The 27321-nt window shown below is 43.7% G+C and overlaps 1 protein-coding gene and 1 pseudogene across 1 annotated transcript; both read left to right on the plus strand.

Moving 5' to 3' along the window:
- The first annotated feature begins 7734 nt into the window (after nucleotides 1–7734).
- LOC128841812 (protocadherin beta-1-like) lies at nucleotides 7735–10359 on the plus strand. The gene is given in 2 exon segments (XM_054037249.1): nucleotides 7735–10249; nucleotides 10251–10359. Coding segments are annotated over 2 exon segments (2511 nt in total). The 5' UTR covers nucleotides 7735–7810; the 3' UTR covers nucleotides 10323–10359.
- A 3694-nt stretch (nucleotides 10360–14053) lies between these two features.
- On the plus strand, nucleotides 14054–16375 carry LOC128841907 (protocadherin beta-3-like; annotated as a pseudogene).
- Nucleotides 16376–27321: the final 10946 nt, after the last annotated feature.

Consider the following 27321-nt stretch of genomic DNA (forward strand, 5'->3'; position numbering starts at 1 on the left):
TGTGTTATTTCAGGAGCACTGATCGCAAACCAGTTAGGTCCACCAGGCACTTTGATTTCCCAAATGTCTTGGTGGATTACCCATTCTCACATGCATCCTCCCCATGGACCCGGCAGGATTTGGTATGTGGGCGCCCACATCCCTCTAACTGGTCCGTATGGTTGGAAGGAGCACTGTGAATGTTCACACCTCCACCCTGAAAACCTCCAGGTATGCCTCCATGGCCATAGATTAGATGGAATTCCTGAGGCATTTGTAAGGGCAGAGGGCCAGGCCTGATGCATAAGATCACCTCGAATGTCCAATACCTGATCATTCAGGAAATCCTGAACCTCTGAACATGCTAGATCCCACTGCAATGCCTTCCCAGACTTGCTGATACTTAATACCATCTCTGTCATCAGCTTGCGAGTCATTGGACTAAAGGCAGAAATAACATGTAATTCACCAACACCAGCCTGTACCTGGGTTAGCTGTGCTCCAGTAATAAGACCAGTGGCTTTTTCCAATTGGCCTAATTTTTCCTCATGCTGTTGGCTTTTGTGAACATTCCAAATTTCAGCTGCGCTATTTATACCATCCCATAGGTGTCCAGCCAAGTCTCTTCTCTTTCTAGGGGAAACCCAGATCTTTTGCTGTGCTAGCTGAATAGCAGCTCCTTTAGAGCAATTTGGATATGTAGAGATAATTTGAAAACTGGACAGTGTGAATTGAATAGTCCCTAATGTAACATTATTTACAGTCCATTGGTGTCCTAACACACTAACACATCTGTCCATTGTGAAGTATTATAACACATCTGTTGTCTAAACACCTTCACAAAGGGCAGAGAGGCATCAACATTAATGGCATAGGAAGGGGTATATTGCAATAGGGTACAGGATAAATTATTAGTTACAGGAATAATTTTCAGTACAGGTAAAATCTTCAGTGGCAGAGCAGATTCTTTGGGTATGTTTGATTATTTGCTAGTGAGGCTACTGATTGACTAAGATTTAGAAAAATATTACTTTCCCATCCCCACCCTAAGTTTGTTAAGAAGGAGAGGTGAGGAACATTAAAAGTTTCATCTTCAGGTTGTTTTGTCTAGCCTCCGCAAGCTATTCTTTGAGATTTTGTAGTCTTAGTTCACTTAGCTGTCCGGCAGTGAGGTAGCAAGGGAGAGGTTACTAGCACAATCACCTTGCTTGGTTGGAGGCTTTATTATGTCTTCAGATGGAGAGGTTGTTTTCTTAGCAAGATTCAAAGGCACAGTGGGTCTATCAGCGGACAAAGGAGAGGTTACCAGCTCTTTACCTTGTTCTTTACTCCTGCTGTCCAGAAGGAGCAACAACACCAGGAGGAAAGATAGACCGATCATCAGTTGGAGAGCCATTCCAGTGAGAAACATGGGCAGGTAGTCAATTGTCGGCACTTCACAGCGGCGTTGATAATTAGCAGGACTTGATAAGGGTGCCTCAGCACGGAGCCAGGATGGTTCCTCGCTGATGGACCCCCATGTAGACCCAGTCTCTTGGTTTCAGTGAGTGGCAGGGCTGCTATATATAAAAAGACCTAACACATTTCATTAGTGCCTGGCAATAATTAAGCATTGTGTTATTTATTAAATGACTGTCCATCTGGGCCAGGGCCAGTGGGGCACAGCTGGTAGTCGCATTGGGCGCTCTGTTAGAATTTCATGAGCGCTGAGTTTGGTCTTTCGATTGGGAGTAGCCTTCAAAGGGCATTTGGCCATTCTGGATCTGTAAAGCTGCACATAATTTTTTTATAATCAGTCCAGATATGCCAGATTGTAATACAAAATCCTTAAGCAAAAGTTTCACAACAGTTTTGGCATCTGCCTTTTAACAAGGAAATACATTACTAAAACTAACACATACTTACAATTACAACATTTAAACATTTGAATAAAGTCAATCTGAATATTTACAAAGGGTCCCCAGAGAGGGGAAAGTGCTGCCTTCCTAATCTTGACAGCTTTACCAACATTATGTTGCTGGAAGCAGTGCTGGGCCACAGAGGAAAAGTCTTATTTAACTGCAACAATTAACCCCCCACTTTGCTCACGCATGCCATCCCGTGATGCATGCGAGCAAATAGGGCCACAGCAACTGAGGCGCAACCAGGTGGCCGTCTGGGCCAAAGGTGCTCAGGGTGTAAGGTGTACTCAGCAATCACTTCAAAAACAATTTGCAGCTTTTCAGTTGGTATCAGATTTTCCTATTATTTTTTCTGAAAGACAAAGAGCATGTTTCTACCCTCTTGGGGTTGGCAGATTATTGCTTAAAATATTTCTTCTTTTTTTTATAAATACCTTTGCTGCTTACAGGCAAAACTGAGGAATTACTCAAATTGCTCCCCATATTTTCCAGTATTTGTTTTATAGGCAGGTCAGGTTTTAATGGCTTCTATTTTTTAACTTCTGCACATTGATTTGAAAAGGAAAACACAATCCACTTTGGCTTCCCTTTGGCAAAGTGACTGTTGATTACACAGAGACACCTTAAGGCTTAGTGTGGGGTACTGACTACAGCTTCTATCTGCTATTTGTTACCAAAACAGATTTAAAATCTTTTACCATTCTCCTGGCCTTGACTGCCCTGCTGCAGCTACAATGTTGTTGTTTTTTTTTTATTAAAAAACAACAATTTAAATCTTGTAACACATTAAGTTACTTTAAGGATTAAATGCTAAATACCAAAATTAAACAATACTATTTTTTTGTTTGTTTGTTTCGCAAAAGTATTTTCAGTTTTACAACCTTAAAACAACACCAATTTATTTTAAACTTACAAAACAAAGATTTTACACATCAGGAGTGTTCTTTAGCAAATTTGACCAACTTTTTTATAGTCAAATGATTTCACTTAAATAACCTGTTGCCTGGATTATCTACAGACATTCCCAAAGGAATGGCTGCAAAGAAACCAAATTTTTTTCTTTCATAACACTTTCTTTTAACATTTATACAAAGTTTTACTGCTTAATTCTTTCCAGTAACTACAGAGTTAACTTCTCAATTTTTTTTCTTTCAACTTCTCACACTGTGGTTGCCTGCTTGTCTGGGCTTGATCCTTTTTCCCTTGTTGCATTATTTCTTTCCATGGGCACAGGCATTGTTTCACTACCAATTTAGCAAGGAGGGTGGGCTTTTGACTAACCTTCTTTTATTTATTTATACACACCTATTTACATACACACATTACATGTAGATACATCTTATTTAATAATAACCTTAATTCTTTATGTCCAGACTTAATACAATCTTTCCTTGAGGCGGTAACAACCCCTCAGCACCGATGCATTGTAAGAAAGGATAGTAGCAGGGCTAGGGACAACGGGAAAGATGGGGAGAACAGCCACATTAACAGCACTGTAAAATAGGGGAGTTACACTCACTGACTATAGGAATAATGACTCCTTGCTGAATGCAGGAGATAATAACAGGTTGGATTTTTTCTTGGCCTGTTTTGATAGAGGGTACTGCTGCACCTTAGGAAAGGGTCTTGCTGGGTTTAGGCGAATCTTAACAGGTTGGGCAGACCCAATGCACCCAACCTGGTTGGCATGATCGGCTCACAAGGCTCACAGGGAGAGACCTTAGCCAGCAGTTCCTGTTGCAATGAGGAAGGACTGGGGTCGGTCTCCTCCTTTGGAGCATCCATGTACAATTTAATTTACATAGCAAGTCTCTTCCCAAAAGGTTAACCACCAAACAAGGACTGAGGAGGAAAACATGATGGTCAGACAGAGGACCAATAGAAACAGTCAGAGGTGAAGAGATGGGGTGGGGAATAGGTGTATTTCCCACCCCTACTGCATTTACTATCTCAGAAGTTAAAGGGAGAGAATGGAAGTCAATGGCACGAAGAGTAGATCGTGATGTGCCAGTATCTAGCAGACAAGTGGTGGGCTTGCCATCAATAATACAGGTTACATATGGCCCAGCCTGATTCAAGGGAATAAGCGGAGCGATGACTTAAAGGGTAGAGAGATATCTGCTGGCCAGCAGGGGCTTGTAAAAAACCCAATTTCTCCTTTGTCTCCTTTGTGTTTTAAGTTTCTCCTGGGAGTCCTTGAGACTCCTCCTTTGAGATTCACGGCGCTGTTTTTCTCTTTCTCCATACCAATCGAAATATGCATCAAACTTTGGCCAGAAGTGTGCCTCTGAGGTGCAGGAGCAGAGCCAGGGTTTTTGCCGCCCTAGGCGGCAGCACTTCTCCTCTGAGCATTCGGTGGCGGGGGTCCTTCCGCTCCACGTCTTCAGGGCACTTCAGCAGCGGGTCCCGGAGTGAGTGAAGGACCTGCTGCTGAATTTCCACGAAGACCCGGAGCGGAAGGACCCCCCTGCCGCTGAATTTCCCCCGAGGGCGGCAAAATGCCACCCCCCAAATCCTGCTGCCGTAGGCGACTGCCTAGGGTCGCCTAGTGGAAGTGCTGGCCCTGCTGAGGTGCACAATCTTGTCAAGGTCAAAACTTTCCCTCTATGGGAGACCATAATATTGAATCATCCCTGGTATACCAATTCCATTTTTTCCAGAAACTTGCAAGTAAAAGGACTAAAATTTGTGTACATATAAAACGCTGGTGTGCCTTTTGGCAGGATGGCAGTTCCTTTGGACTTACCGACCCCTATCTTCCTTGAGTCTACCCAATTATGGGACTCGAACCCGCGATCCCTAGGTTTCCGACTGTGTGATCCAATCTCACAATCCCTAGGTTTCTGACCACGTGACCCGAGCCCACAATCCCTGGCTCCCACAATCCTCAGCTTTCCGGCCACCGAGCAAGGCCTACAACCGAGGCCTACTTTGGTGGGGACTCCAACTCACACCTACTTACCCGTGGCTCTTCCCGGGGAAACCAGAACCAAAAGGGTGTCAGGCGTGTCTGGCAGCAAAAGGTCCAGATCCAGCGTGCTACTCACCCCAACCCAGGGCCTACGGGCAGTCCTCCACCGGGAACCCAAATAGAAATTTAAAAGGTCTCTCACCTTTCAGATGCTGGCTGGGTCCGGTGGGGAACGGTCCACGGTTCCCTGGTCCAGTGGGTAGTCTGTGGACCCGAGTCATGGCACCAAGATTGTCATGGAAAAATGACCACATGTTGCGTTTGGATCAGAATTGCCTGAGGCCCCTTTATTACAAGCATGCAAGGTGGGTACCAGCGAACCGGCAGTCCCCCCGAATACAGATTTTCAGCAGCTTATATAGAGTAAAAACACAATTAGCAATACACACTTCCTTGTTAACAATTTTTGCCATAATTGGAATGCACCTTCCATAAAAGGAATGCAGCACCAGCCAGCCTTCCTGTTATTCAGTTTGCCGTTTGCGGTTACAAGCTTTTGGAACACTAGCAGTGGGCATTTACATTTCGCAAGCCTGGTGATTACAAATAGTTCTGCTTTTGTATTTTTCCTTTACCCTGTCTCCAATACCTGCCCCCACCCCTTTTTACGGTTAACTTGACCAAAGTTCAGGCCCAACAAAGTTCAGGCCTGAGCCAAAGTTTAGGCCTGAGACAATTTTCTACTACACTTCAGAGCCTACAAGTCCACTCAGTCCTACTACTTGTTCAGCCAATCGCAAAGAGAAACAAGTTTGTTTACATTTACAGGAGATAGTTGTTCATTTTAAGAACACTTTCACTGCAGATTTCAGAAAAAGCAAAGAAGGTACCAATGTGAGATTTCTAAAGATAGCTACAGCACTGGACCCAAAGTTTAAGAATCTGAAGTGCCTTCCAAAATCTGAGAGGGAGGAGCTGTGGAGCATGCTTTCAAAAGTCTTAAAAGAGCAACACTTCCGTGTGGAAAATACAGAACCTGAACCACCAAAAAAGAAAATCAACCTTCTGCGGGTGGCATCTGATTCAGATAATGAAAATGAACATACGTTGGTCTGCACTGCTTTGGATTGCTATCGAGCAGAACCCGTCATCAGCATGGATGGATGTCCCCTGGAATTGTGGTTGAAGCATGAAGGGACATATGAGTCTTTAGTACATCTGGCACATACAGTGCTATGTGAATGCCTGTTCTCACTTTCAGGTGACATTATAAACAAGAAGAGGACAGCATTATCTCCTGCAAATGTAAACAAACTTGTTTGTCTGAGCGACTGGCTGAACAAGAAGTAGGACTGAGTGGACTTGCAGGCTCTAAAATTTTACATTGTTTTATTTTTGAATGCAGGATTTTTTGTACATAATTCTACATTTGTAAGTTCAACTTTCATGATAAAGAGATCGCACTATAGTACTTGTATTAGGTTAATTGAAAAATACTATTTCTTTTGTTTTTTGCAGTGCAAATACTTGTAATCAAAAATAAATATAAAGTGAGCACTGTAAACTTTGTATTCTGTGTTGTAATTGAAATCAATGTATTTGAAAATGTAGAAAGCATCCAAAAATATTTAAATAAATGGTATTCTATTATTGTTTAAAAGTGGATTAATCATGATTATTTTTTAATCACTTGACAGTCCTAGTATATATGAATGTACACACATAGTATAAGACAGACATAGGTATGTAAAATTGGCAAGCATTAGAAAATATTATGTACGTCCTTTGACATTCCAGCTAAAGAAATAGCCTTGATCCTTTCCAAGAAAGAATCATCTCTCCCACCCCCCTTCAATCCAAACTAACAGAGGAAATGCTAACCTTGTCAACTGAAGTAAAAAGGATGGTCTTTTGACGTGACTGTTTCTCTTAAAGACTCCTAAGGAATTATCCCCATCCAAAAGAGACTTCTAGGGGTTTTTTGTTTCAATATGCTAATTTCTGGAATAGAACTAGCACTATAATTCAGCAGTGCTCCAACCAGCTCGATCAGGAGAACTGTTATAAAAGGAATACAGAGAAAGCTGTGAAAACAAGGATTGTTAGTTTTGCTGGAAAATAACATTCCGTGTTATAGCCAGATTCGTTGAATATTAACACACACGGACATATGAATCTAGGACAAAATAGACTGGTCTGACAGAAGAAAGTAACAAGAAAAACACCAGCCCCAAACCCAGACTCGTTTGGGTATTAACTGCTCATAAGGGGCATGTTATTACGGGGTGGAGTCAATGAGAAGTCCCACTTAAAATTCACGGGCAGGATGTGGCTCAGTATTTGAAATACCTAGGGATATATCGCTAGCTAATGAAATAACTCTATCCTGACCGATGTTCAAAAAAATTACAAGTTTGTATCAAACATTCCATATTATTTTTCCAGTCAGTGCTTTCTAAAGATGCAGTGGATTCAAAAATCTACTGTAATAGATGGATACTATTTTCATGAATTTAGTAACTGAAGGCGGCTGTAAGGAACTGAAAGATCCGACAACTCGCCCCCAAAGTGAAGTCCTTGTGTTGTTAAAGAAACTTCCAGAGGCGGAAAAGGATTTTCAGAATAATTAGAATTCTCAAATTATAAATATTCATATAAAAGATATCTGAAGCTCTGCCTTTTACATTCCCTTTACATTCACTTTTGTTTTACACTAAACAGGCTTAAATACTTTGCAAATGAGAGTGTTCCATTTACATGCGAGACTGGTAGCTGATGGCAAATATACAACAAAATTTCTGATCTTTGTAAATCGATTCAAAATCCAATCAGTATCAGCTGAGACGCTTGGTGGCAGTATTGGCTAAGGAGAACAGAGATCGACAACCTGAAACATTCGCGCGAGACTGGAGTAGTTTATGTACGCAGGAGCAGGGATGCATGCAGCTCTGGAACTGCAGAAGAGACTACAGCAAGTGACATTATTTCACCACAGAGCTCTTTATATTTTCGCATTAAAATGGCGGATAAGCAGAGGAGAACAACAATCATTAGGCAAGTAGTGTTTCTCCTTTTATTTCTTTGCGTGTGGGCCCTCGGATCCGGAACAGTTCGCTATGCTGTGCCTGAGGAAATGGAAAGCGGGTCCTTTGTGGCTAATGTAGCAAAGGATCTAGGGCTAGACCCGAAGAGACTGTCTGCTCGCAGGGCCCGTGTGGTTTCCGAAGGCAGCCGCCAGCATTTCCAGCTAAACAGCAACACCGGGAACTTGTTTATTAAAGAGAAACTGGACAGAGAGGAACTGTGTGGGCAAACTGACCCCTGCATTCTGCATTTTGAAATAATCCTGGAAAATCCCTTGCAGTCCTATAGGGCTGAGGTAAGGGTTTATGATATAAATGATCATTCTCCGGAGTTCTCAGATAATGAGCTGCTTCTAAAGATGCCCGAAAGCACTCCGCCTGGGTCCCGATTCCCTCTGGCAAACGCCCAGGATTTAGATGTCAGGAACAACAGCTTGCAGAGCTACGCCATCAGTTCAACGGACCATTTCCGCGTATACACTCGCCATCGCAGCGACGGCAGGAAGTACGCGGAGCTAGTGTTGGAGACACCTTTGGATCGAGAGGAGCAGGCAGAAATTAGCTTCATGCTGACTGCGATAGACGGAGGCTCCCCAGCGCGGTCCGGTGCAGCGCAGGTACGAATAACTGTTCTGGATATCAATGATAATGTTCCCGAGTTTTCCCAAACTCTTTATAGAGCACGGGTTTTGGAAAATTCCGAACAAGATTACGTGGTTCTGACAGTTTCCGCAACTGATTCAGACGAAGGAATTAATGGAGCAATATCATATACATTTAGCCAAAAATCCAGAAAGAATGTCAGCGCATTCAGTATAAACCCGGTAACTGGGGAGATTCGACTTTTGGGACCACTAGATTTTGAGGAAACAGAAACCTATGAAATAGACGTTCAAGCTACAGATGGCGGGGGGCTGTCAGCGCACAGCAAAGTCCTGGTGGAGGTGGTGGATGTCAATGACAATGTCCCAGAGGTGAAAGTAACATCTCTTGTTAGTCCGATACCGGAAGATTCCTCTCCCGAGACCGTGGTGGCCCTCTTCAATGTCAGAGACCGGGACTCTGGGGACAACGGGAGAACAGTCTGTTCCATAGAAGACGATCTGCCGTTTTCTGCAAAACCAACTTCAAAAAATTCCTATTCTTTAGTGACCGAAAATACATTTGACCGAGAAAAAGTATCGGAGTATAACATAACCATCACAGCCAGGGATTTAGGAACTCCCAGTCTTTCTACTGAAGAGAGAATCATTTTGAAAATATCCGACATTAATGACAATTCCCCAGAGTTCAGTCAAACATCATACACTATGTACGTCCGAGAAAACAACGGCCCAGCTGTATTGATAGGGAAAGTCAATGCTTTTGATTCAGACTCAGAGCAGAATGCCAAAGTGACATACTCTCTATGGCCTGCTGAGGTAGGTGGCCTTCCTGTGCTCTCCTATATCTCCATAAACTCGGAAAATGGGAATATGTACGCTCTGCGATCCATGGATTATGAACAGATAGGAAGTTTCCAGGTTGCAGTGAGAGCTGCAGATGGCGGGTCCCCTCCACTAAGCTCTGAAGTCATTGTTCGAGTTGTGATAATTGATGAAAATGACAACGCCCCCTTCATTTTATACCCTCTGCAGAACAGCAGCTCCCCCGCTAATGACCTGGTTCCCAGGTCGGCGGAGGCGGGTTACCTGGTGACGAAGGTGGTGGCTGTGGATGGAGATTCCGGTCAGAATTCTTGGCTTTCCTATCACTTGTTGAAGGCCACTGACCCAGGTCTATTTACTATCGCTTCCCAAAATGGTGAAATAAGAACCACGAGGCTAATAACAGACCGAGATACGATGAAGCAAATACTCATTGTGCTTGTTAGAGACAGCGGAGAATCGCCCCTTTCGTCATCTGCAGCTTTAAACATCGCTCTAGTGGATGGGTTTTCAGACTTACACATGCGGTTTACAGATGCAGCTGTGGAAGAGGAAGAGAATGGCACATTAACTCTGTACTTAATAATTTCCTTGTGCTTAGTATCATTTGTTTTTTTAATTTCAATAATAGTATTTATAACTATCAAGCTTTATAGAAGAAAACATTATAGAGAAAGATTCATGTCTGCTTCTGGTAATTTTTATGGTAATAGCAACTTCCAAAATAATTTGGTAGATGTAACGGGTAACGGAACTCTGTCTCACAGTTATCGTTATGAAGTCTGTTTAACAACTGGATCAGAAAACAGCGAATTCAGATTCCTCAGACCCATTATCTCCTCTCTCCCACCTCAGCATGGCATTGCTGGAACGGACTCTGGAAAAGAACAGGATCTTCTTACTAACCTCCAGCTGAACACGGACCTAGAATCAGCGAACGAGGTTAGATTAACTTCTGATCTTCTCGAGTGTTTTTATTTCATTTTCGTTAATTATTTATTTAAAGTGTACCCATCATTAAAAGATAATTTAGAAGTTCTTATTTTCAAAATTATTCAGAAAGCGATTCCTTTCCTTCTCTAACGTACATATAAATATTGCCTTTACAATTTGAAGTTAGTATTTATCTGTGTACATTTAATGTTTTGTAGTTTACGTATTTTGGTTTAAAAATATTTGGGTTATTAGATATCTTAAGCAATGAACAGATGTGAAAAGAGTTGGAAAATATTAAAATACTAATGGTGCATTGTATATGCATGTTATAAGGACATTATTAGTCTACCTTTTTTGGAAATACTCTTGAATGTCCTAGTAGGGTGTACTGATTTGTGCTTTTGTTAAGGAGAGCTGGTGTTATTAAAAATCAGACTTTGCCATAAGTGTGGGTTAACGGGGAATTGGAGATGGTAAATTAATGGACCTAACCAGTTACACACTGTTATGTTGACTCACTGTTACCCAATTAAATTAATCGAAGCTCTAGGTATGCTCCCTATAGGGCCTCATAACCCCACTGCGACAGTGTAGCCCCACCCACTTGTATTGGCCCTGTCCCTCCTCCAGCTGGGATGAGCTCTTCTTTTAGGCTAGCTGCTCTCACAGACATTATATTGTTTACGGTATTTCCCTTGCCTCCATACAGCTGGATACATTTTAAATAATATTTTAGAATCCATACAAATGGCAACGCCCCCTTCCTTTATACCTTCTTCAAAACAACACCTCCCCTGCTATTGAACTGGTTCCTAGAACAGCAGAGGCGGCCTACCTTGTGAGTCAGTAGTGGAAATTCTGGTCAGAAATCTGGCTTTCCTGCCAAACGCTGAAGGTCACTGAACCAGGTTATTGTGGTCATTTCCATAATGGGGAAATAAGAACCATTAGGATAATAACAGATCGGAACAGTATAGACTGAAGGCTGGTTATTATGGGTATGGGCACATTATCCCCAATACATTATTCTCCGTTCCTAAATCTATATTTCAATATTGATACGCAAGTTTGGAATAACCCAGATTTTCAAAAGAACTCTGCGAAACGAATTGTTATCGATGTCCGGGTGAACTATTAGCTTATACAATTCTGTTTTTGCTGTTCTCGTTTTATCGAGAAAACACGTTCTTCATGATTTTTCAGTGTTAATGTTACACTTGACATCCGTTTTATTATGTACTGCCAATCGATTCTATTGTTGTACTTTCCCGATATGTGACTATATGATATTTAATACATTACTTATAGAAGCGTGTGTATATGTTTAATAGATATAGGTAAGCTATTTTAATAGACTTGTTTTCAAATTTTAGATATTTGATTTATGTAACTCTTTTTGTCATGAAATTGTAAACATTTTTACTCTATGATTAAGCTATTTTGCCCTTTATTATTTTGATTTAATCCAGGAATTCATTTAATTCAGTTGTTAAAATGCCACTTTATGGTTGTCTGGAGAGAGGAAAAAGCATTGCTCAATTTTCTTATTAGATTCAGAAGGACGTGAGGAGACATAAAGCTTGGCTTTATCCATGTATTGGAAGCATTTTGAGCCTATGAACTCTCTGGACCTGTTTAAAGAGATTTCATATATAGATTGAAAAGGAAAAGAGACAGACTCCTTATTTATTAATTTACTCTTGTGTTGACTACCTGTTGAGGCTTTTCAAACACTTAAAAAGACATTCCCTGCTATGAGGAACCCACAATCTAAGGGATCCCCTGAAAGTCTTGTAAGGAGACCTTTAAGGGAGGAGAAGTAATTGACCTTCATGGCTCTCTGGACTCTATAGAATGGGAACCATAGAATGATAGAATCATAGAATATCAAAGTTGGAAGGGACCTCAGGAGGTCATCTAGTCCAACCCCCTGCTCAAAGCAGGACCAATCTCTAACTAAATCATCCCTGCCAGGGCTTTGTCAAGCCTGACCTTAAAATCCTCTAAGGAAGGATATTCCACCACCACCCTAGGTAACCCATTCCAGTGCTTCACCACCCCCCTAGTGAAAAAGTTTTCCCTAACATACAACCTAAACCTCCCCCACTGCAACTTGAGACCATTACTCCTTGTTCTGTCCTCGGCTACCACTGAGAACAGTCTAGATCCATCCTCTTTGGAACCCTCTTTCAGGTAGTTGAAAGCAGCTATCAAATCCCCCCTTGTTCTTCTCTTCTGCAGACTAAACAATCCCAGTTCCCCCAGCCTCTCCTCATAAATCATGTGCTCCAGCCCCCTAATCATTTTTGTTGCCCTCCGCTGGACTCTTTCCAATTTTTCCACATCCTTCTTGTAGTGTGGGGCCCAAAACTGGACACTGTACTCCAGATGAGGCCTCACCAGTGCCGAATAGAGGGGAATGATCACGGCCCTCGATCTGCTGACAATGCCCCTACTTATACAGCCCAAAATGCCATTAGCCTTCTTGGCAACAAGGGCACACTGTCGACTCATATCCAGCTTCTCGTCCACTGTAACCCCTAGGTCCTTTTCTGCAGAACTGCTGCCTAGCCATTCGGTCCCTGGTCTGTAGCAATGCATGGGATTCTTCCTTCCTAAGTGCAAGACTCTGCACTTGTCCTTGTTGAACCTCATCATATTTCTTTTGGCCCAATCCTCTAGTTTGTCTAGGTCACTCTGTATCCTATCCCTACCCTCCAGCGTACCCTCCTCCCAGTTTAGTGTCATCTGCAAACTTACTGAGGGTGTCATCTGCAAATTTGCTGAGAGTGCTGTCAACGCCATCCTCCAGATCATTAATGAAGACATTGAACATTAATCCTTGACTTTCTTCTTGTTCCCTCTCTAGTCATGCTCGGTTTTGAAGCGTGACAGCACTTTGTTTTGATCATTGATCACCAGAGGAGCTGATAGGTCTGGAAATCTAAGACTTGAATGTTTGTCTGTTGTCATTCCTGAGGTGGTTTCCCATCATCATCAGCATAGCTGTGTGCACTGAGTTCGGACTGGGAAAAGTCCAGCAGGTCAGCTAATTATAGGTTGGTTATACCCAATGAAGTTCGGATAAAGAAAAATGGGAAAGGTTATTGGCATCCAGTGGTGATTTCCTGAGAGCCAGACTGATTAGGGCCCATTTCAGAGTGTTTGGGAGAGTGCCTTCCCTGAAGGATACATTGATTATTTCCTTCCGTGGGGGACCTATGTGCTGTTCGCAGGTTTTCAACAGCACACGGGCACAGATCCATTTCACACATGGTGGACTTCCCACATGACATGTGTGGATACTGTGAATTCACAGAAGACAATTGCTGAGGCCTGTGTTTTCGAGAAGTCCTTGTCCTTGTGCTGCCGTGGATCTGAAAAAGTGTGTCTTGAGCCACCAGCATTCTTACCTTCTGCTATCCTGCATCATCTGGCACAGCTCATCCATGAATCATAGTCATTACTTTTTCTGAACCTCAAAGGAGGAAAATAATTTGGAAGAATATTTTGAAACGGGAAGAATCCCTTTTTAAAGCCGCTTGGTAATGCTATTGGCCAAGGCGGCGCGAAACAGAACTGTGTGTCCTGTAAACCCAGCCGTTCAGCCAGACAGTATCAGTCAGAGACGCCGGAGAGCAGACACCGGGGCATTACTTTGTGAGGAATGACGGACTGAACAATGTTTAGCGCGTTTTGAAGGGGCATTATAGCTTTACGTGTAAAGGAATATACAATAAAATCTATTTTCCCGCATTCTGCAATATTTTCGTCTGGGAAATAAGGGGACTTCCTGACAGGAGTTTTGTGAGACGAATGGCGACTACAAACCTGAAAATCGCATTAATAAGGCAAGTTCTGTGTTTCTGTGTTTTTATCTCTGCACCTTATGTTCTCTCTGAAACGATTCGCTATTCTGTACCTGAAGAGATTGAAAATGGGTCCATTGTAGCTAATATTGCAAAAGATCTGGGGCTGGATTTGAGAAAACTGTCTGCTAGTGGGGCCGGATTGTTTCAGAAGACAGCAAGCAGCGCTTTCAATTTGAACGCAGTACAGGGGCTTTGTTAATTTAAGACCGAATAGATCGCGAGGAGATTTGTAGGAAAATTGTCATGTACACTGTACATTTTCAATTATTACTGGAAAATCCATTGCAATTATTTCGATCTGAAGTGGTAATTTATGATATCAATGACCATTCTCCAGTTTTCTCTGAGGACAAATTAATTTTCAAGGTCCGGGAAACAATTGATTCTGGATCTCGTTTTCCACTAGAGGGCGCTGAGGATTTTGATCTGGGAAGTAACAACCTTCAGAATTATACTATCATTCCTCCTAATGAATATATTAACGTATATTTTCGGGATGAAAATGACGGTGATAAATACTTAAAGCGAGTATTGGAAAAATCATTGGACAGAGAGGGGCCGCCTGAGATCAGTTTTATTCTCACTGGTATAGATGATGGAACTCCCCCCAGATCCGATACAACACAAATTCACATCATGGTTCTGAATGTAAATGATAATGCTCCTATCTTTACTCGGGAGTTGTACAAACTTAAGATTTTGGAAAACAGCCCAGAAGACTCTATGTTTGTCACGGTCATTGCAACTGATTTAGATAAAGGACTTAATGGGGAGATAGCTTATTCATTCAGTCAAAATGCGGGGAAGAGCCATTCAGCATTCAAAATAATCCCTCTGAGTGGTGAAATACTAATAGTAAAACCTCTGGATTTTGAATGTATTGAGAAATACGAGATTGGCGTTCGAGCCACAGATGGCGGAGGTCTGTCTGCACTCTGCAAAGTTCTTGTAGAAGTTTTGGATGTGAATGACAATCCCCCTGAAGTGACAATAAATTCGCTCATGAGCCTCATACCAGAAAACTCATCTCCTGAGACAGTGGTGGCCCTTTTCAGCATTAAGGATCTCGACTCCGGGGGAAATGGAAGATCATCTTGTTCTATTGAAGATCAACTGCCTTTTGCTCTAAAACCAGCTTTTAAGAATTATCATGAACCGGTGACAGAAAAACTCTGGACAGAGAGAAAGATTCTCAGTATGTTATAACCATCACTGCTATAGACTCAGGGTCCGCCTCGCTTACTACCACTGAAACCATTACGGTGCAAATATTGGACATCAATGACAATGCCCCTCTGTTTAATCAGGTATTTTACACCGTGTATGTGCATGAGCATAATAATCCAACTGCATTAATTGGCACCGTAACTGCTGTTGATCGGGATTTAGGACAGAATGCCAACGTGAAATATTCTATATTGCCTGCTCGGAAAGCTGATCAGTCCTTAAATTCTTACATATCTATTAATTCTGAAAACGGAAATATATATGTTCTACGGCCATTGGACTACGAGCTTATAACAAATATCGATGTCCTAGTACAAGCTTCAGACTTTGGCTCTCCTCCATTAAGCACAAATGTCACAGTTCATGTAATCATTATTGACGAAAATGACAACCCTCCAGCTCTTCTGCCTCAGTTGACTTGGCTCCCAGAACAGCGGAGGCAGGCTATCTTGTAACTAAGGTGGTGGCTGTAGATGGAGATTCTGGTCAGAATTCTTGGCTTTCCTACCAACTCTTCAGGTCAACTGATCCTGGTCTATTCATGGTGGGGCTTCAAAATGGGGAAATAAGATCCATCAAGCCAATAACTGAGCGAGACTCCTTCAGGCAGAAACTCATCATCCTTGTTAGCGACAATGGACGACCGCCTCTTTCCACTACGCCGGTGTTGAATATCCTTCTGGACCGGTGGAGGGATTCTCTGCCGCACATACGCCACTCACTGACTCGGCTCAGGAGGAGGAAAACGGCAGTATATTAACTATGTATTTAGCAATTTCATTGGCTTTAATTTCATTTCTCTTCTGGTTGCGCTAATGATACTCATAGTTAAGTTATGTAACAAAAACAATTTGAGGAGAATTACATGTCAACCTCTGGTATGATTTATGGAGGTTGTAACCTTCTGAGTAACTTGGTTGATGTAAATGTTACGGGAACTCTGTCCCACGCTTATCGTTATGAAGTCTGTTTAACAACTGGTTCGGGTAACAGCGAATTCAAGTTTCTGAAACCGCTCATTCCCAGCTCAGCACTGTAATATAGAAGGGACTGTTGAGAGAAGCGGATGTTAAGAATATTCTTAACCCCAATAAGGAGGTGGGCTCAGAAAACCAGATAAACATACGTTGATATTATTTTTCATTATTTTTCTTCAGATCTTGCTATATGTGTTTATGAAGTGGGTTGATGTTTTTCACACAAAATGATACTGAATGATACAGGACTGTAGTCTCATTTGACACTGTATAAGAGGTTAAAGGAACTACATGCCTGACTAAGAGAAACAGAATTTGGTCCGTAAGGATGATTAAGATGACTTGTTGGGTTTTTGTTTGTTTGTTTGAAACTTCTGGAAAGTGTATATGCCACGTAACACAATATTTATCTTTTATGCTTAGCAAACCCAAGGGTTAATTACAAAGCAAGGTGTACTGGACTGTTTATTTGGATAAATACTTTTCTGATTCCTTTATAACATTTCTGAATATCTTTGTAGAATTAACAGGGTTCCACAACCCTTCTCCTTCATAAACTTCGCTTAGTTAAATTTAGCAATCACATCGAACTTAATAAAATTTAATTGTACACAATGTGACAGTCCTATACCTTCAGACAATGGTGATATACTAAATTAAACGTAGTTTTCAGACTGCTTCCAGATGCTAAAGGGAAGAGATTCCCACTTCTTTTGATAGAGTGAGTCACATTGTTTTACTAATTCAGTAACAACTTCAGTGTGATATTTTGTTGTCACAGAAAATAAATGTTAGAAAAAATAGTTTTAATACAACCAGTGTAGTACTATATGAATATTCCACCATCATCATACAATTTAGTGAACCATGAACTACTTTTTCAGATTTTTTTCGATACATACACTATAATCTTTTATACTTGTGCATGCAGATAGTGGCGCTGCTTGCTGTCGCATGTTTTGTCTTGTTAGCAATTTATCGGATGATCCGATGATATATTTGTTCTATGTCTGTATACGTTGCTTTAACAATTTTAAAGAAAAAAGTGTGACACGGTAATGGGCAAATCTGTGAGAGCCGTATACTACAATATGGTATTTCAACTCATAATTGGAAGCGGCAATTGTCTTTGAGCAATAAACAAAACGAGAATTAAATTTTACACAGGAAAAGTGTTGTTGGAATGAGATTTCTCTGATGAGGAGATTAAGAAATTAGAACAAGAACTCTACCTATTGTGTATTATCTTCCGAGTGTCTCCTTGAGTAATAAAGAAATCTTCCCTCAAATTATTTAACCGTTCTTCTGCTTCTCCAGCAGACGAAGATTAAAGTAAGAGGGAGGGCAGGAGAGGGTGAACAGAGTGTCCCTGGCTTGGGTAAGCAGCTCTCCCCTACAACTGTCCCTCGTTCTTGGCTGGTGATGGGAACCTGATTCGATCTATGTGATTAATTGCTAGGGTACCATGCTTAGCTTGCACAAGTTTAATATTCCCAAGTAGCTCTATCCTGAGCCTGGATTGCTCTAGAGAAGAGAATCAGGTAGCCATAACAGGCCCCTTGACTGATCACGGCTCTGCTGCTCGCAGCGGAAGCTGGATAGCAGAGAATCTGCCCCTTAAAACGGTGAAAGCTACTTAAAACATATGATAAAACATAATCTGTTATGCGACAACATTTTAATTTGTTTCCAAGGCTGGGACATTAGCATTTCTCTAAAAGAGAGAGAGATCTGGAAGAGTATTCTGGGAATGTGCATCAAAATAAGCAACATTTAAACGTTCTACTTCTATAATTTACTTACCGATGAAGATGGAGCATTTCAAACTTGATTAGGATAAACCTAGAAATCTGAGTTCATATTTGCCAGTAATACGTAAATAAATCTGTTTTTCCTTTCTACATAAAATAATAATAATAATAATCAGGAAAACCCGCTCCTTTTATACAATATTTCTAATTTTTCTGTGTGGTGCCTTCAAATCAGTAGGTTCATTCGAGTACTGAAAAGGGGGAATGGGGCTGAAGGGAAAAGAAGCTGCTATGAGGGGAAATGGAGAGCCAAATCCTGTTCCTAATGAAACAAGTCTTTGTGTACTATTGCCAAATTCTAGTCGCATTCCAAATATCTGGAATTTGTTAAGAGAAGTGTATTTCTCTTCAGCAAAGTGTCAGTAGGGAGGGATCCTCACAATATAATTAAAATTGCATTTTGGTCGCTGTACGTATGCTGTCAAAGAGATAAAACTGTATTACATGATTTATAGGTATTGGCACAAATACTAAGAATATTAATACAACGCACTTATTCAATTGTAATCAGTTCTTTTTCAAGGAAAATGCGATTGGATTTAATGGAATTTAATTGAGCCGAGGACTGAGCAAAATTTAGCAAAGATGGAGTGAGAACCTCTGGATTTGGCCCAGTTATTATATTTAATGAGTTTTCTGTTTTTACCATAAAGATGGCACTTTGAGACTATATACTTCTGCACACGACGAAAATGTCCATATTTTCTCTTTTCATTTTCATCTATTTATTTATTTAAATACCATTTTGTGTCACTTTTCAAGACTTCCTCCCATGAGTTCATAATTAAAGAGCGGTATTTCTAAATATTTCAGAATATTTGTTGTACAGATATTTCCATTGCACTCCTAATTACATTATTCTGCGAAAATCCATCTAAAGTATTATGTAATAACTTTTAGCTTTATTGAAAACAAATTAATATAAATCACGAAAAATATATAAAAATGAACACTCTCCTTAAAAATAATTGCAGCTTCCAGTACTTCGCAATTGATGCTCTGTGCGGCGCTGTTTTCCCGTTAAGGAGACAAATGAAAATCCAGTTCAAGCAACTCTTTCCCCTTATACACACCGCACAAGCAGAGATGGATCAACCACACATAAGTGTTTGGTTATGAAAAGGGAATATTGGGACTGTATTTTGCCTTTGAGCTATTTTTACATTTTTCCAAACTTCTTGTGAGGTATGCATTAAATAATAAACATAATCTCGATTACTACAGTATTCGCCTAAACAGAAGTCAGAGGCATCTTCACTCCTATGGCAGACAAAGTGTCTGGAATTGCAAAGGGCGAGTTCTGCTTTATTTTCTTATTATTACAATTCTGGAGACAGTTTCTGGGAAGATTCGCTGTTAGATTCTTGAAGAAATTCAGGAAGACTCTTTCGTGGGAAATATTGAAAAGGATCTGGCGTTGGATATAAAGGCTGAGGACACGGTGAAGTGAACAATGAGCTGAAGGTTATTAGTGATCTAGGTTATTAGTGATAAAGAGTCCAGCTTCCAGAGAGACAAATGTTGTTAGGAATCAATGAGCTCAGGACTCCGGGGACGCGCTTTTTTCTACACAATGCGCAGGATCGGGAGGTGGGATCCAACTCCCTACAGAGCTGCAATATACATTTCAATCTGGATGTAAGGACACACGCTGGTGGTGCGAAGTATTCCGAACCAGTTTTGGAGAAATCTCTGGACCAAGACTTAGGGTATGTCTACACTACGGGATTAATCCGAATTTAGATAATTCGGATTTGAGAAACAGGTTGTATAAAGTCGAAATGAGTGCGGCCACACTAGCACAGTAATTCGGTGGTGTGCGTCCAAGTACCGGGGCTAGCGTCGATTTCTGCACCGTTGCACTGTGGGTAGCAATTCCATAGCTATCCCATAGTTCCCGCAGTCTCCTGCGCCCATTGGGATTGTGGGTTAAGATCCCAGTGCCTGATGGGACAAAAAACATCGTCGCAGGTGGTTCTGGGTACAGCCTCACTTCCTCCCTCCCTCCCTCCCTGCATGAAAGCAACGGACGGCAGACAACCATTTTCGCGCCTTTTTTCCTGGGTGGGTGAACACTGCAGACTCCATACCACGGCAAGCATGGAGCCCGCTGAGGTCAAGACACCACTCATGAATATTGCAAACACCTCGCGCGTTCTCGTGGAGTTTATGCTCAGCCAGGACCAGAAAAACGAGGCGAGGAGGCAGCGGCGGCGGCAGCGCAGCGACAAGCATGATGAGGACATGGACACGGACACGGACACAGAATTCAGTGAAACCACAGGCCCCGGTGCTTTGGAGATCATGTTGTTAATGGGGCAGATTCTATCCATGGAACGCCGATTCTGGGCAAGGGAAACAAGCACAGACTGGTGGGACCGCATAGTGTTGCAGGTCTGGGACGATTCCCAGTGGCTGCGGAACTTTCGCATGCGTAAGGGCACTTTCATGGAACTTTGTGACTTGCTGTCTCCTGCCCTGAAACGCCAGAATACCAAGATGAGAGCAGCCCTCACAGTTGAGAAGCGCGTGGCGATAGCCCTGTGGAAGCTTGCAACGCCAGACAGCTACCGGTCAGTCGGGAATCAATTTGGAGTGGGCAAATCTACGGTGGGGGCTGCTGTGATGCAAGTAGCCAAAGCAATCACTCAGGTGCTGCTACGAAAGTTAGTGACTCTGGGAAATGTGCAGGCTATAGTGGATGGTTTTGCTGCAATGGGATTCCCTAACTGTGGTGGGGCAATAGACGGAACCCATATCCCTATCTTGGCACCGGAGCACCAAGCCACCGAGTACATAAACCGCAAGGGGTACTTTTCAATGGTGCTGCAAGCACTTGTGGATCACAAGGGACGTTTCACCAACATCAACGCGGGCTGGGCGGGAAGGGTTCATGACGCTCGCGTCTTCAGGAACACTACTCTGTTTAAAGGGCTGCAGCAAGGGACTTACTTTCCGGACCAGAAAATAACCGTTGGGGATGTTGAAATGCCCATAGTTATTCTTGGGGACCCAGCCTACCCCTTAATGCCATGGCTTATGAAGCCATACACAGGCAGCCTGGACAGGAGTCAGGAGCTGTTTAACTACAGGCTAAGCAAGTGCAGAATGGTGGTAGAATGTGCATTTGGCCGTTTAAAAGGTCGCTGGCGTTCATTATTGACTCGCTCTGACCTCAGCCAAAGAAATCTCCCCATTGTTATTTCTGCTTGCTGTGTGCTCCACAATCTCTGTGAAAGTAAGGGGGAGACCTTTATGGCGGGGTGGGAGGCTGAGGCAAATCGCCTGGCTGCTGATTACGCGCAGCCAGACACCAGGGCGATTAGAAGATCACACCATGAAGCGCTGTGCATCAGAGAAGCTTTGAAAACCAGTTTCATGGCTGGCCAGGCTACCGTGTGAAATATCTGTTTGTTTCTCCTTCATGAAAACCCTCCCCCTTTACTGACTGATTTTCTGTAAGGAACCCACCCTGCCCCTTCCCCCAGCTTTCTTTCAAACCAAATAAAGTCACTATCATTTAAAAATCATTTATTCTTTATTAATAGATTAGAAAAAGAGGGAGGGAACCCGGGTGGTATTTGGGAGGAGGATTGCTGGGAAGGAAAAAGCCACAAAGAAAAGGTTAAAAAAATGACAGCCTTTTGCTTGGGCTGTCTACTGGGGTGGAATGGGAAGGTGTACGGAGCCTCCCCCCCGCGTTCTTACATGTCTGGGTGAGGAGGATACGGAACATGGGGAGGGGGGAGGGTGGAACAGGGGCTGAAGCGGCAGTCTGTTTTCCAGCAGCCGTTCCTGAACCTCCACCAGACGCCGGAGCAGCCCCAGCGTTGCATCCTTCATCCTCTGGTCTTCCTGCCGCCATCTCTCATCTCGATCGTCTCTCCTCTCCTCACGTTGGTCCCTCCTCTCCTCACGTTGGTCCCTCCTCTCCTCACGTTCACTGACTTCTTTCCTATACTTTGAAACTGTTTCCTTCCACTCATTCAGATGAGCTCTGTCACTCCTGCTGGATTGCATAATTTCAGAAAACATGTCCTCCCGCGTCTTCTTCTTACGACGCCTTATCTGTGATAACCTTCGGGATGGAGGAGGGAGGCTTGAGGAATTTGCAGCTGCTGTAGGGAGGGGAAAAAAGAGAGAATTGTTTTAAAAGCTACATTTTGCAGAACAATGCTTATACTCTTTCACGGTGACCAACACTGTTCACATTACATAGCACATGTGATTTCTGTGCAAGGTCGCATTTTGCCTCTTAATGCTGAGTGCTTGTGGCTTTGCTGCTAGAGATCACAGGTCTGGGCAACAGAATTCGGCTTGCATGCGGCCATGGCAAGCCATTGTTTTACAGCTTCTGCACCCTCCTTTCCCACATACCAAGCATAGCCTGTAGAGTGCTGCAGAAGCCTGGCCAATCTCAGCCAGTTGGGGGGGGGGCAGTGTGGGGGGGCTTGTCTGGGCCCCTTCAGGCAAGTAGAGTGCTGCGGTTTTTCTGTTAACATTCAGCAGCACCAGAAAACAAACTAACCCCCCCCCTCCATGAATTCTCTGGGATGATCACGGTACCCCTCCCCCCACCGCATGGCTGGTATCAGGGAAGATCCCTGCAGGCACCAAACTACCCCCCCCCGCCGCCGACCCCCCCCCCCTCGCCATGAATTCTCTGGGATGATCAGGGTACCCCTCCCCCCACCGCATGGCTGGTATCAGGGAAGATCCCTGCAGGCACCAAACTACCCCCCCCCCGCCGCCGACCCCCCCCCCTCGCCATGAATTCTCTGGGATGATCACGGTACCCTCCCCCCACCGCGTGGCTGGTAACAGGGAAGATCCCTGCTAGCCAAACGCGGAAAACTTCAGGGCCAATTTCCCATCTGCGCTTGGCTAACTGCAGGGAAGGATTTATTTTCCACCACAGGCAAACAGCCCAGTAGGAACGGCCACCTCTGTCCCCTTAATTAAGTTCCCGTATTTCAACCAGGTTACCAGGAGTGATATCACTCTCCTGAGGATTACACAACAAGATAAAGAACGGATGTTGCTTGAATGCCAGCAAACACCGGGACCATACGCTGCCAGGCTTTGTCAGGCAATGATACCAGATTACTTGCTGCAAGCATGGCGTGGTCAAGTATCCTACCATGGAGGAGGGAATAAGGATGCACTGCCCAGAAACCTTCTGGCAAGGCTTTCGGAGTACCTCCAGGAGAGCTTCATGGAGATGTCCCTGGAGGATTTCCGCTCCATCCCCAGACACGTTAACAGACTTTTCCAGTAGCTACAGACTTTACCAGTAGCTGAACTGACCGCGAATGCAAAGTCAGGCAAAGTAATCATTAAAAACCGTTTGCTTTTAAAACAAGTTTTATATTTTAAAAGGTAAACTCACCTGAGGTCCCTTCCATGGGGTCAGAGTCTTGGGTACTGGCTTGGGAGGCTTGGGAGGGTACTTCAGTCAGGGTGATAAAAAGATCCTGGCTGTTGGGGAGAATGGAGTGCTGTGTGCTCTCTGCAAGCTCATCCTCCTCCTCCTCCTCCTCTACCCCATCGGCAGAATCCTCAGGCGTCGAGACTATCCCCGACCCAGAATCCACGAACAAAGGTAGGGTAGTGGTGGCAGCCCCCCCTAGAATTGCATGCAGCTCGGCGTAGTAGCGGCATGTCCGCGGCTCTGACCCGGAGCGACCGTTTGCCTCCTTTGTTTTTTGATAGGCTTGTCTGAGCTCCTTGACCTTCACGCGGCACTGCTCAGAGTCCCTATTGTGGCCTCTCTCCATCATGCCCTTGGAAATTTTTTCAAAAGTTTTTGCATTTCGTCTTTTAGAACGAAGTTCTGCAAGCACTGAATCCTCTCCCCATACAGCGATCAGATCCAGTACCTCCCTCACGGTCCATGCTGGTGCTCTTTTTCGATTATCAGCGTGCATGGTTACCTGTGCTGATGAGGTATCTGTGGTCACCTGTGCTCTCCACGCTGGGCAAACAGGAAATGAAGTTCAAATGTTCGCGGGGCTTTTCCTGTCTACCTGGCCAGTGCATCCGAGTTCGGATTGCTGTCCAGAGCGGTCACAATGATGCACTGTGGGATAGCTCCCGGAGGCCAATACCATCGAATTGCGGCCACACTAACCCTAATTCGAATTGCTAAAATCGATTTTGGCGCTACTCCGCTCGTTGGGGTGGAGTACAGAAATCGATTTAAAGGGCCCTTTACATCGAATTAAATGGCGTCGTTGTGTGGACGGTTACAGGGTTAATTCGAATTAAAGCTGATAAATCCGAATTAAAGTCGTAGTGTAGACCAGGCCTAAGAGCAGTCTTCACCATCTCACAGTTGCAGGTCAGGTACAGCTCCGATCTAGGTTATTGTTCTAGATGCAAACGACAATCAGCCTGTGTTTAATCAGTCCGTATATAAAACATATGTGATGGAAAACATGCAAGAAGGAACCTTGGTAATTAGATTTTTGGAGACTCACAAAGACGAGGGAGCGAATAGTGTGTTTAAACTACTTCTTCGGGGAAGTATCTGAGGGAATGCACAGGATTTTACACTGTATTTCCACCACGGAAGAAGTAAGAAATATTGGAATATGGATTATGAGGAAGCTCCGCTGTATAAAACAGAGGTAGAAGCTAAGGCAAGTCGCGGGCGAGGAATTATTGCAAAGTAATTATATATGCTATTGAGGAAAATTATGTCACTGCAACGTCTGAAGCATTCTCTCTCTTTACCTCTGTCTCAGAAGATATTTCAACAGATTCAGTAATCGCTGTTTTTAATATAAACAATAAAGATTCAGGGAGAAATGTGACTAGAAGGAGAATGCCAGTCACTCCTAAATTGTTGATAGTGGCTTTCATGAAATTCCTAATACGTCTACCTCTCCATTAACTCAGAAACTCTGTTTCTACACTCTGCGCTCCTTCAATTACGAACACTTCTGGAAGATTCGGTTCCAGTGCAGGCTCAATATGGAGGTACCCCATCTCTCAGCAGTAATGTCTCCGTCACTGTTTCTATATTGGACAATACCGCGGGAACTGTGTACCCTCCCATTTCCACTGTTGGCTCCACCTGATTAGAATTGGCCCCTCTTTTCTCCGAGCCGGGTTACCTGGTCACTAAGGTGGTGGCGGTGGATGCAGACTCCGGGCAGAACGCCTGGCTCTTCTACCAGCTGCTAAAGGCTACAGAGCCGGGGCTCTTCTCTGTGGGACTCCACAGCCGCGAGATCAGGACGGCGCGCTTAAGCAAAGTCTACGGTGCTTTTAGTGAAGGACAAGGGGCAGCCCGCTCTTTCTGCCACGGCCACTGTCACGGTGGCAGTCATAGATTCATAGAGTTTAAGGCTAGACGGGACCATCAGATCACCTAGTCTGAACTCCCATACATAAAATCATAGAATCATAGAAGATTAGGGTTGGAAGAGACCTCAGGAGGTCATCTAGTCCCATCCCCTGCTCAAAGCAGGACCAACACCAACTAAATCATCCAGCCAATGCTTTGTCAAGCCAGGCCTTAAAAACCTCTAAAGAAGGATATTCCACCACCTCCATAGGTAACCCATTCCAGTGCTTCACTACCCTCCTACCTAAACCTCCCCCACTGCAACTTGAGACCATTACTCCTTGTTCTGTCATCTGGTACCACTGAGAACAGCCAAGCTCCATCCTCTTTGGAACCTCCCTTCAGGTAGTTGAAGGCTGCTATCAAACCCCCCCCGCATTCTTCTCTTCTGCAGACTAAATAACCCCAGTTCCCTCAGCCTCTCCTCCTAAGTCATGTGCGCCAGCCCCCTCATTCTTTTAGTTGTCCTCCGCTGGACTCTCTCCAATTTGTCCACATCCCTTCTGTAGTGGGGGGGTGGGGCGGGGAGGAGAGACCAAAACTGGACGCAATACTCCAGGTGTGGCCTCACCAGTGCTGAATAGAATGGAATAATCACTTCCCTTGATCTGCTGGCAATGCTCCTACTGATACAGCCCAATATGCCATTGGCCTTCTTGGCAACAAGGGCACAAGGCTGACTCATATCCAGCTTCTCATCCACTGTAATCCCCTGGTCCTTTTCTGCAGAACTGCTGCTTAGACAGTTGGTCCCTAGCCTGTAGCAGTGCATGGGATTCTTCCTTCCCAAGTGCAAGACTCTGCACTTGTCCTTGTTGAACCTCATCAGATTTCTTTGGGCCCAATCCTCTAATTTGTCTACCTCACCGCCACCCACACCACTCCATACCCACACTCTAAATCCAACTGAAAGTAAACTGAAGCTCACTGGAGACAAGACTATTATGTGCCACAGGCAGAGACTAGGAGGGACTGAGGTGCACCAGTGCCTGAGGCCCTGCAGTGGTGGAGAAATGATTCTGGCAGGAGACCTGAACCCACATGCTGCAGAGGAAGGAAAACAAAAACCAAAAGAAACCAACCACCAAGGTCACTGCCACTCTGACCTGTGGGAGATCAGTTAAACCCCGAGTACATATTTCAGCAAGAACCAGCTAACCAAGGACCTAAGAGAGAGTAAATGGTTGGTGACATCTCAGAGCCCTGGCCCTCCTCCTCTAATGTCCCATCTCCAGCTGTGACCATCTCTGATGCTTTAGAGGAAGCAGAGAGAGAGAGAGCGCAGGCCTTTGTGTGTGTGTGTGTGGGGGGGGAAGATCCCTCCCTGACCCCTGCAGTTGGTGGTCTGAAACCCTGAATCATGAGCTTTTAGGAACATAAGACATAAACAGAAAGTGAGTCCCTCGGATGTTGAGCCCTGCCCACTACCATCACAAGCAATACCATCATACAGCTGCACTTATAAATTTGCTTAGCTCTTAAAACTAATTTAAGTTGTTTGCCCTCACTGATAACATCCTCAAAATCCTCCTCGATTTAAGCAGCTTTTCAGCTCCTGCAGACACCTAGTCCAATGTCACCTCCTATTTGGAGATGTGATGGCGTCTGTTTCCTGCTTTTTCTTTATCTTTATAATAGTGCTACTGGTCCTCAGACTCTGCAGGTGGAGGAACTCTCGTCTATTTGACTCCTCCAGTGTAACTTTTAGTGGAGTTCCCGTGTCCCAGTACATGGTATAGAGGGAGTCAGAGCTTTTCTTCACACTAATTACGATCCTGATGAGTGGCGAATTTAAAATGGCTCGGTTTGGTTTGGCCGAAGCAAGTAGCTCAAACGATTCCCTAAA

The sequence above is a fragment of the Malaclemys terrapin genome, chromosome 8 (genome assembly GCF_027887155.1).
Source record: "Malaclemys terrapin pileata isolate rMalTer1 chromosome 8, rMalTer1.hap1, whole genome shotgun sequence".
In the NCBI taxonomy this organism is placed as follows: domain Eukaryota; kingdom Metazoa; phylum Chordata; order Testudines; family Emydidae; genus Malaclemys; species Malaclemys terrapin.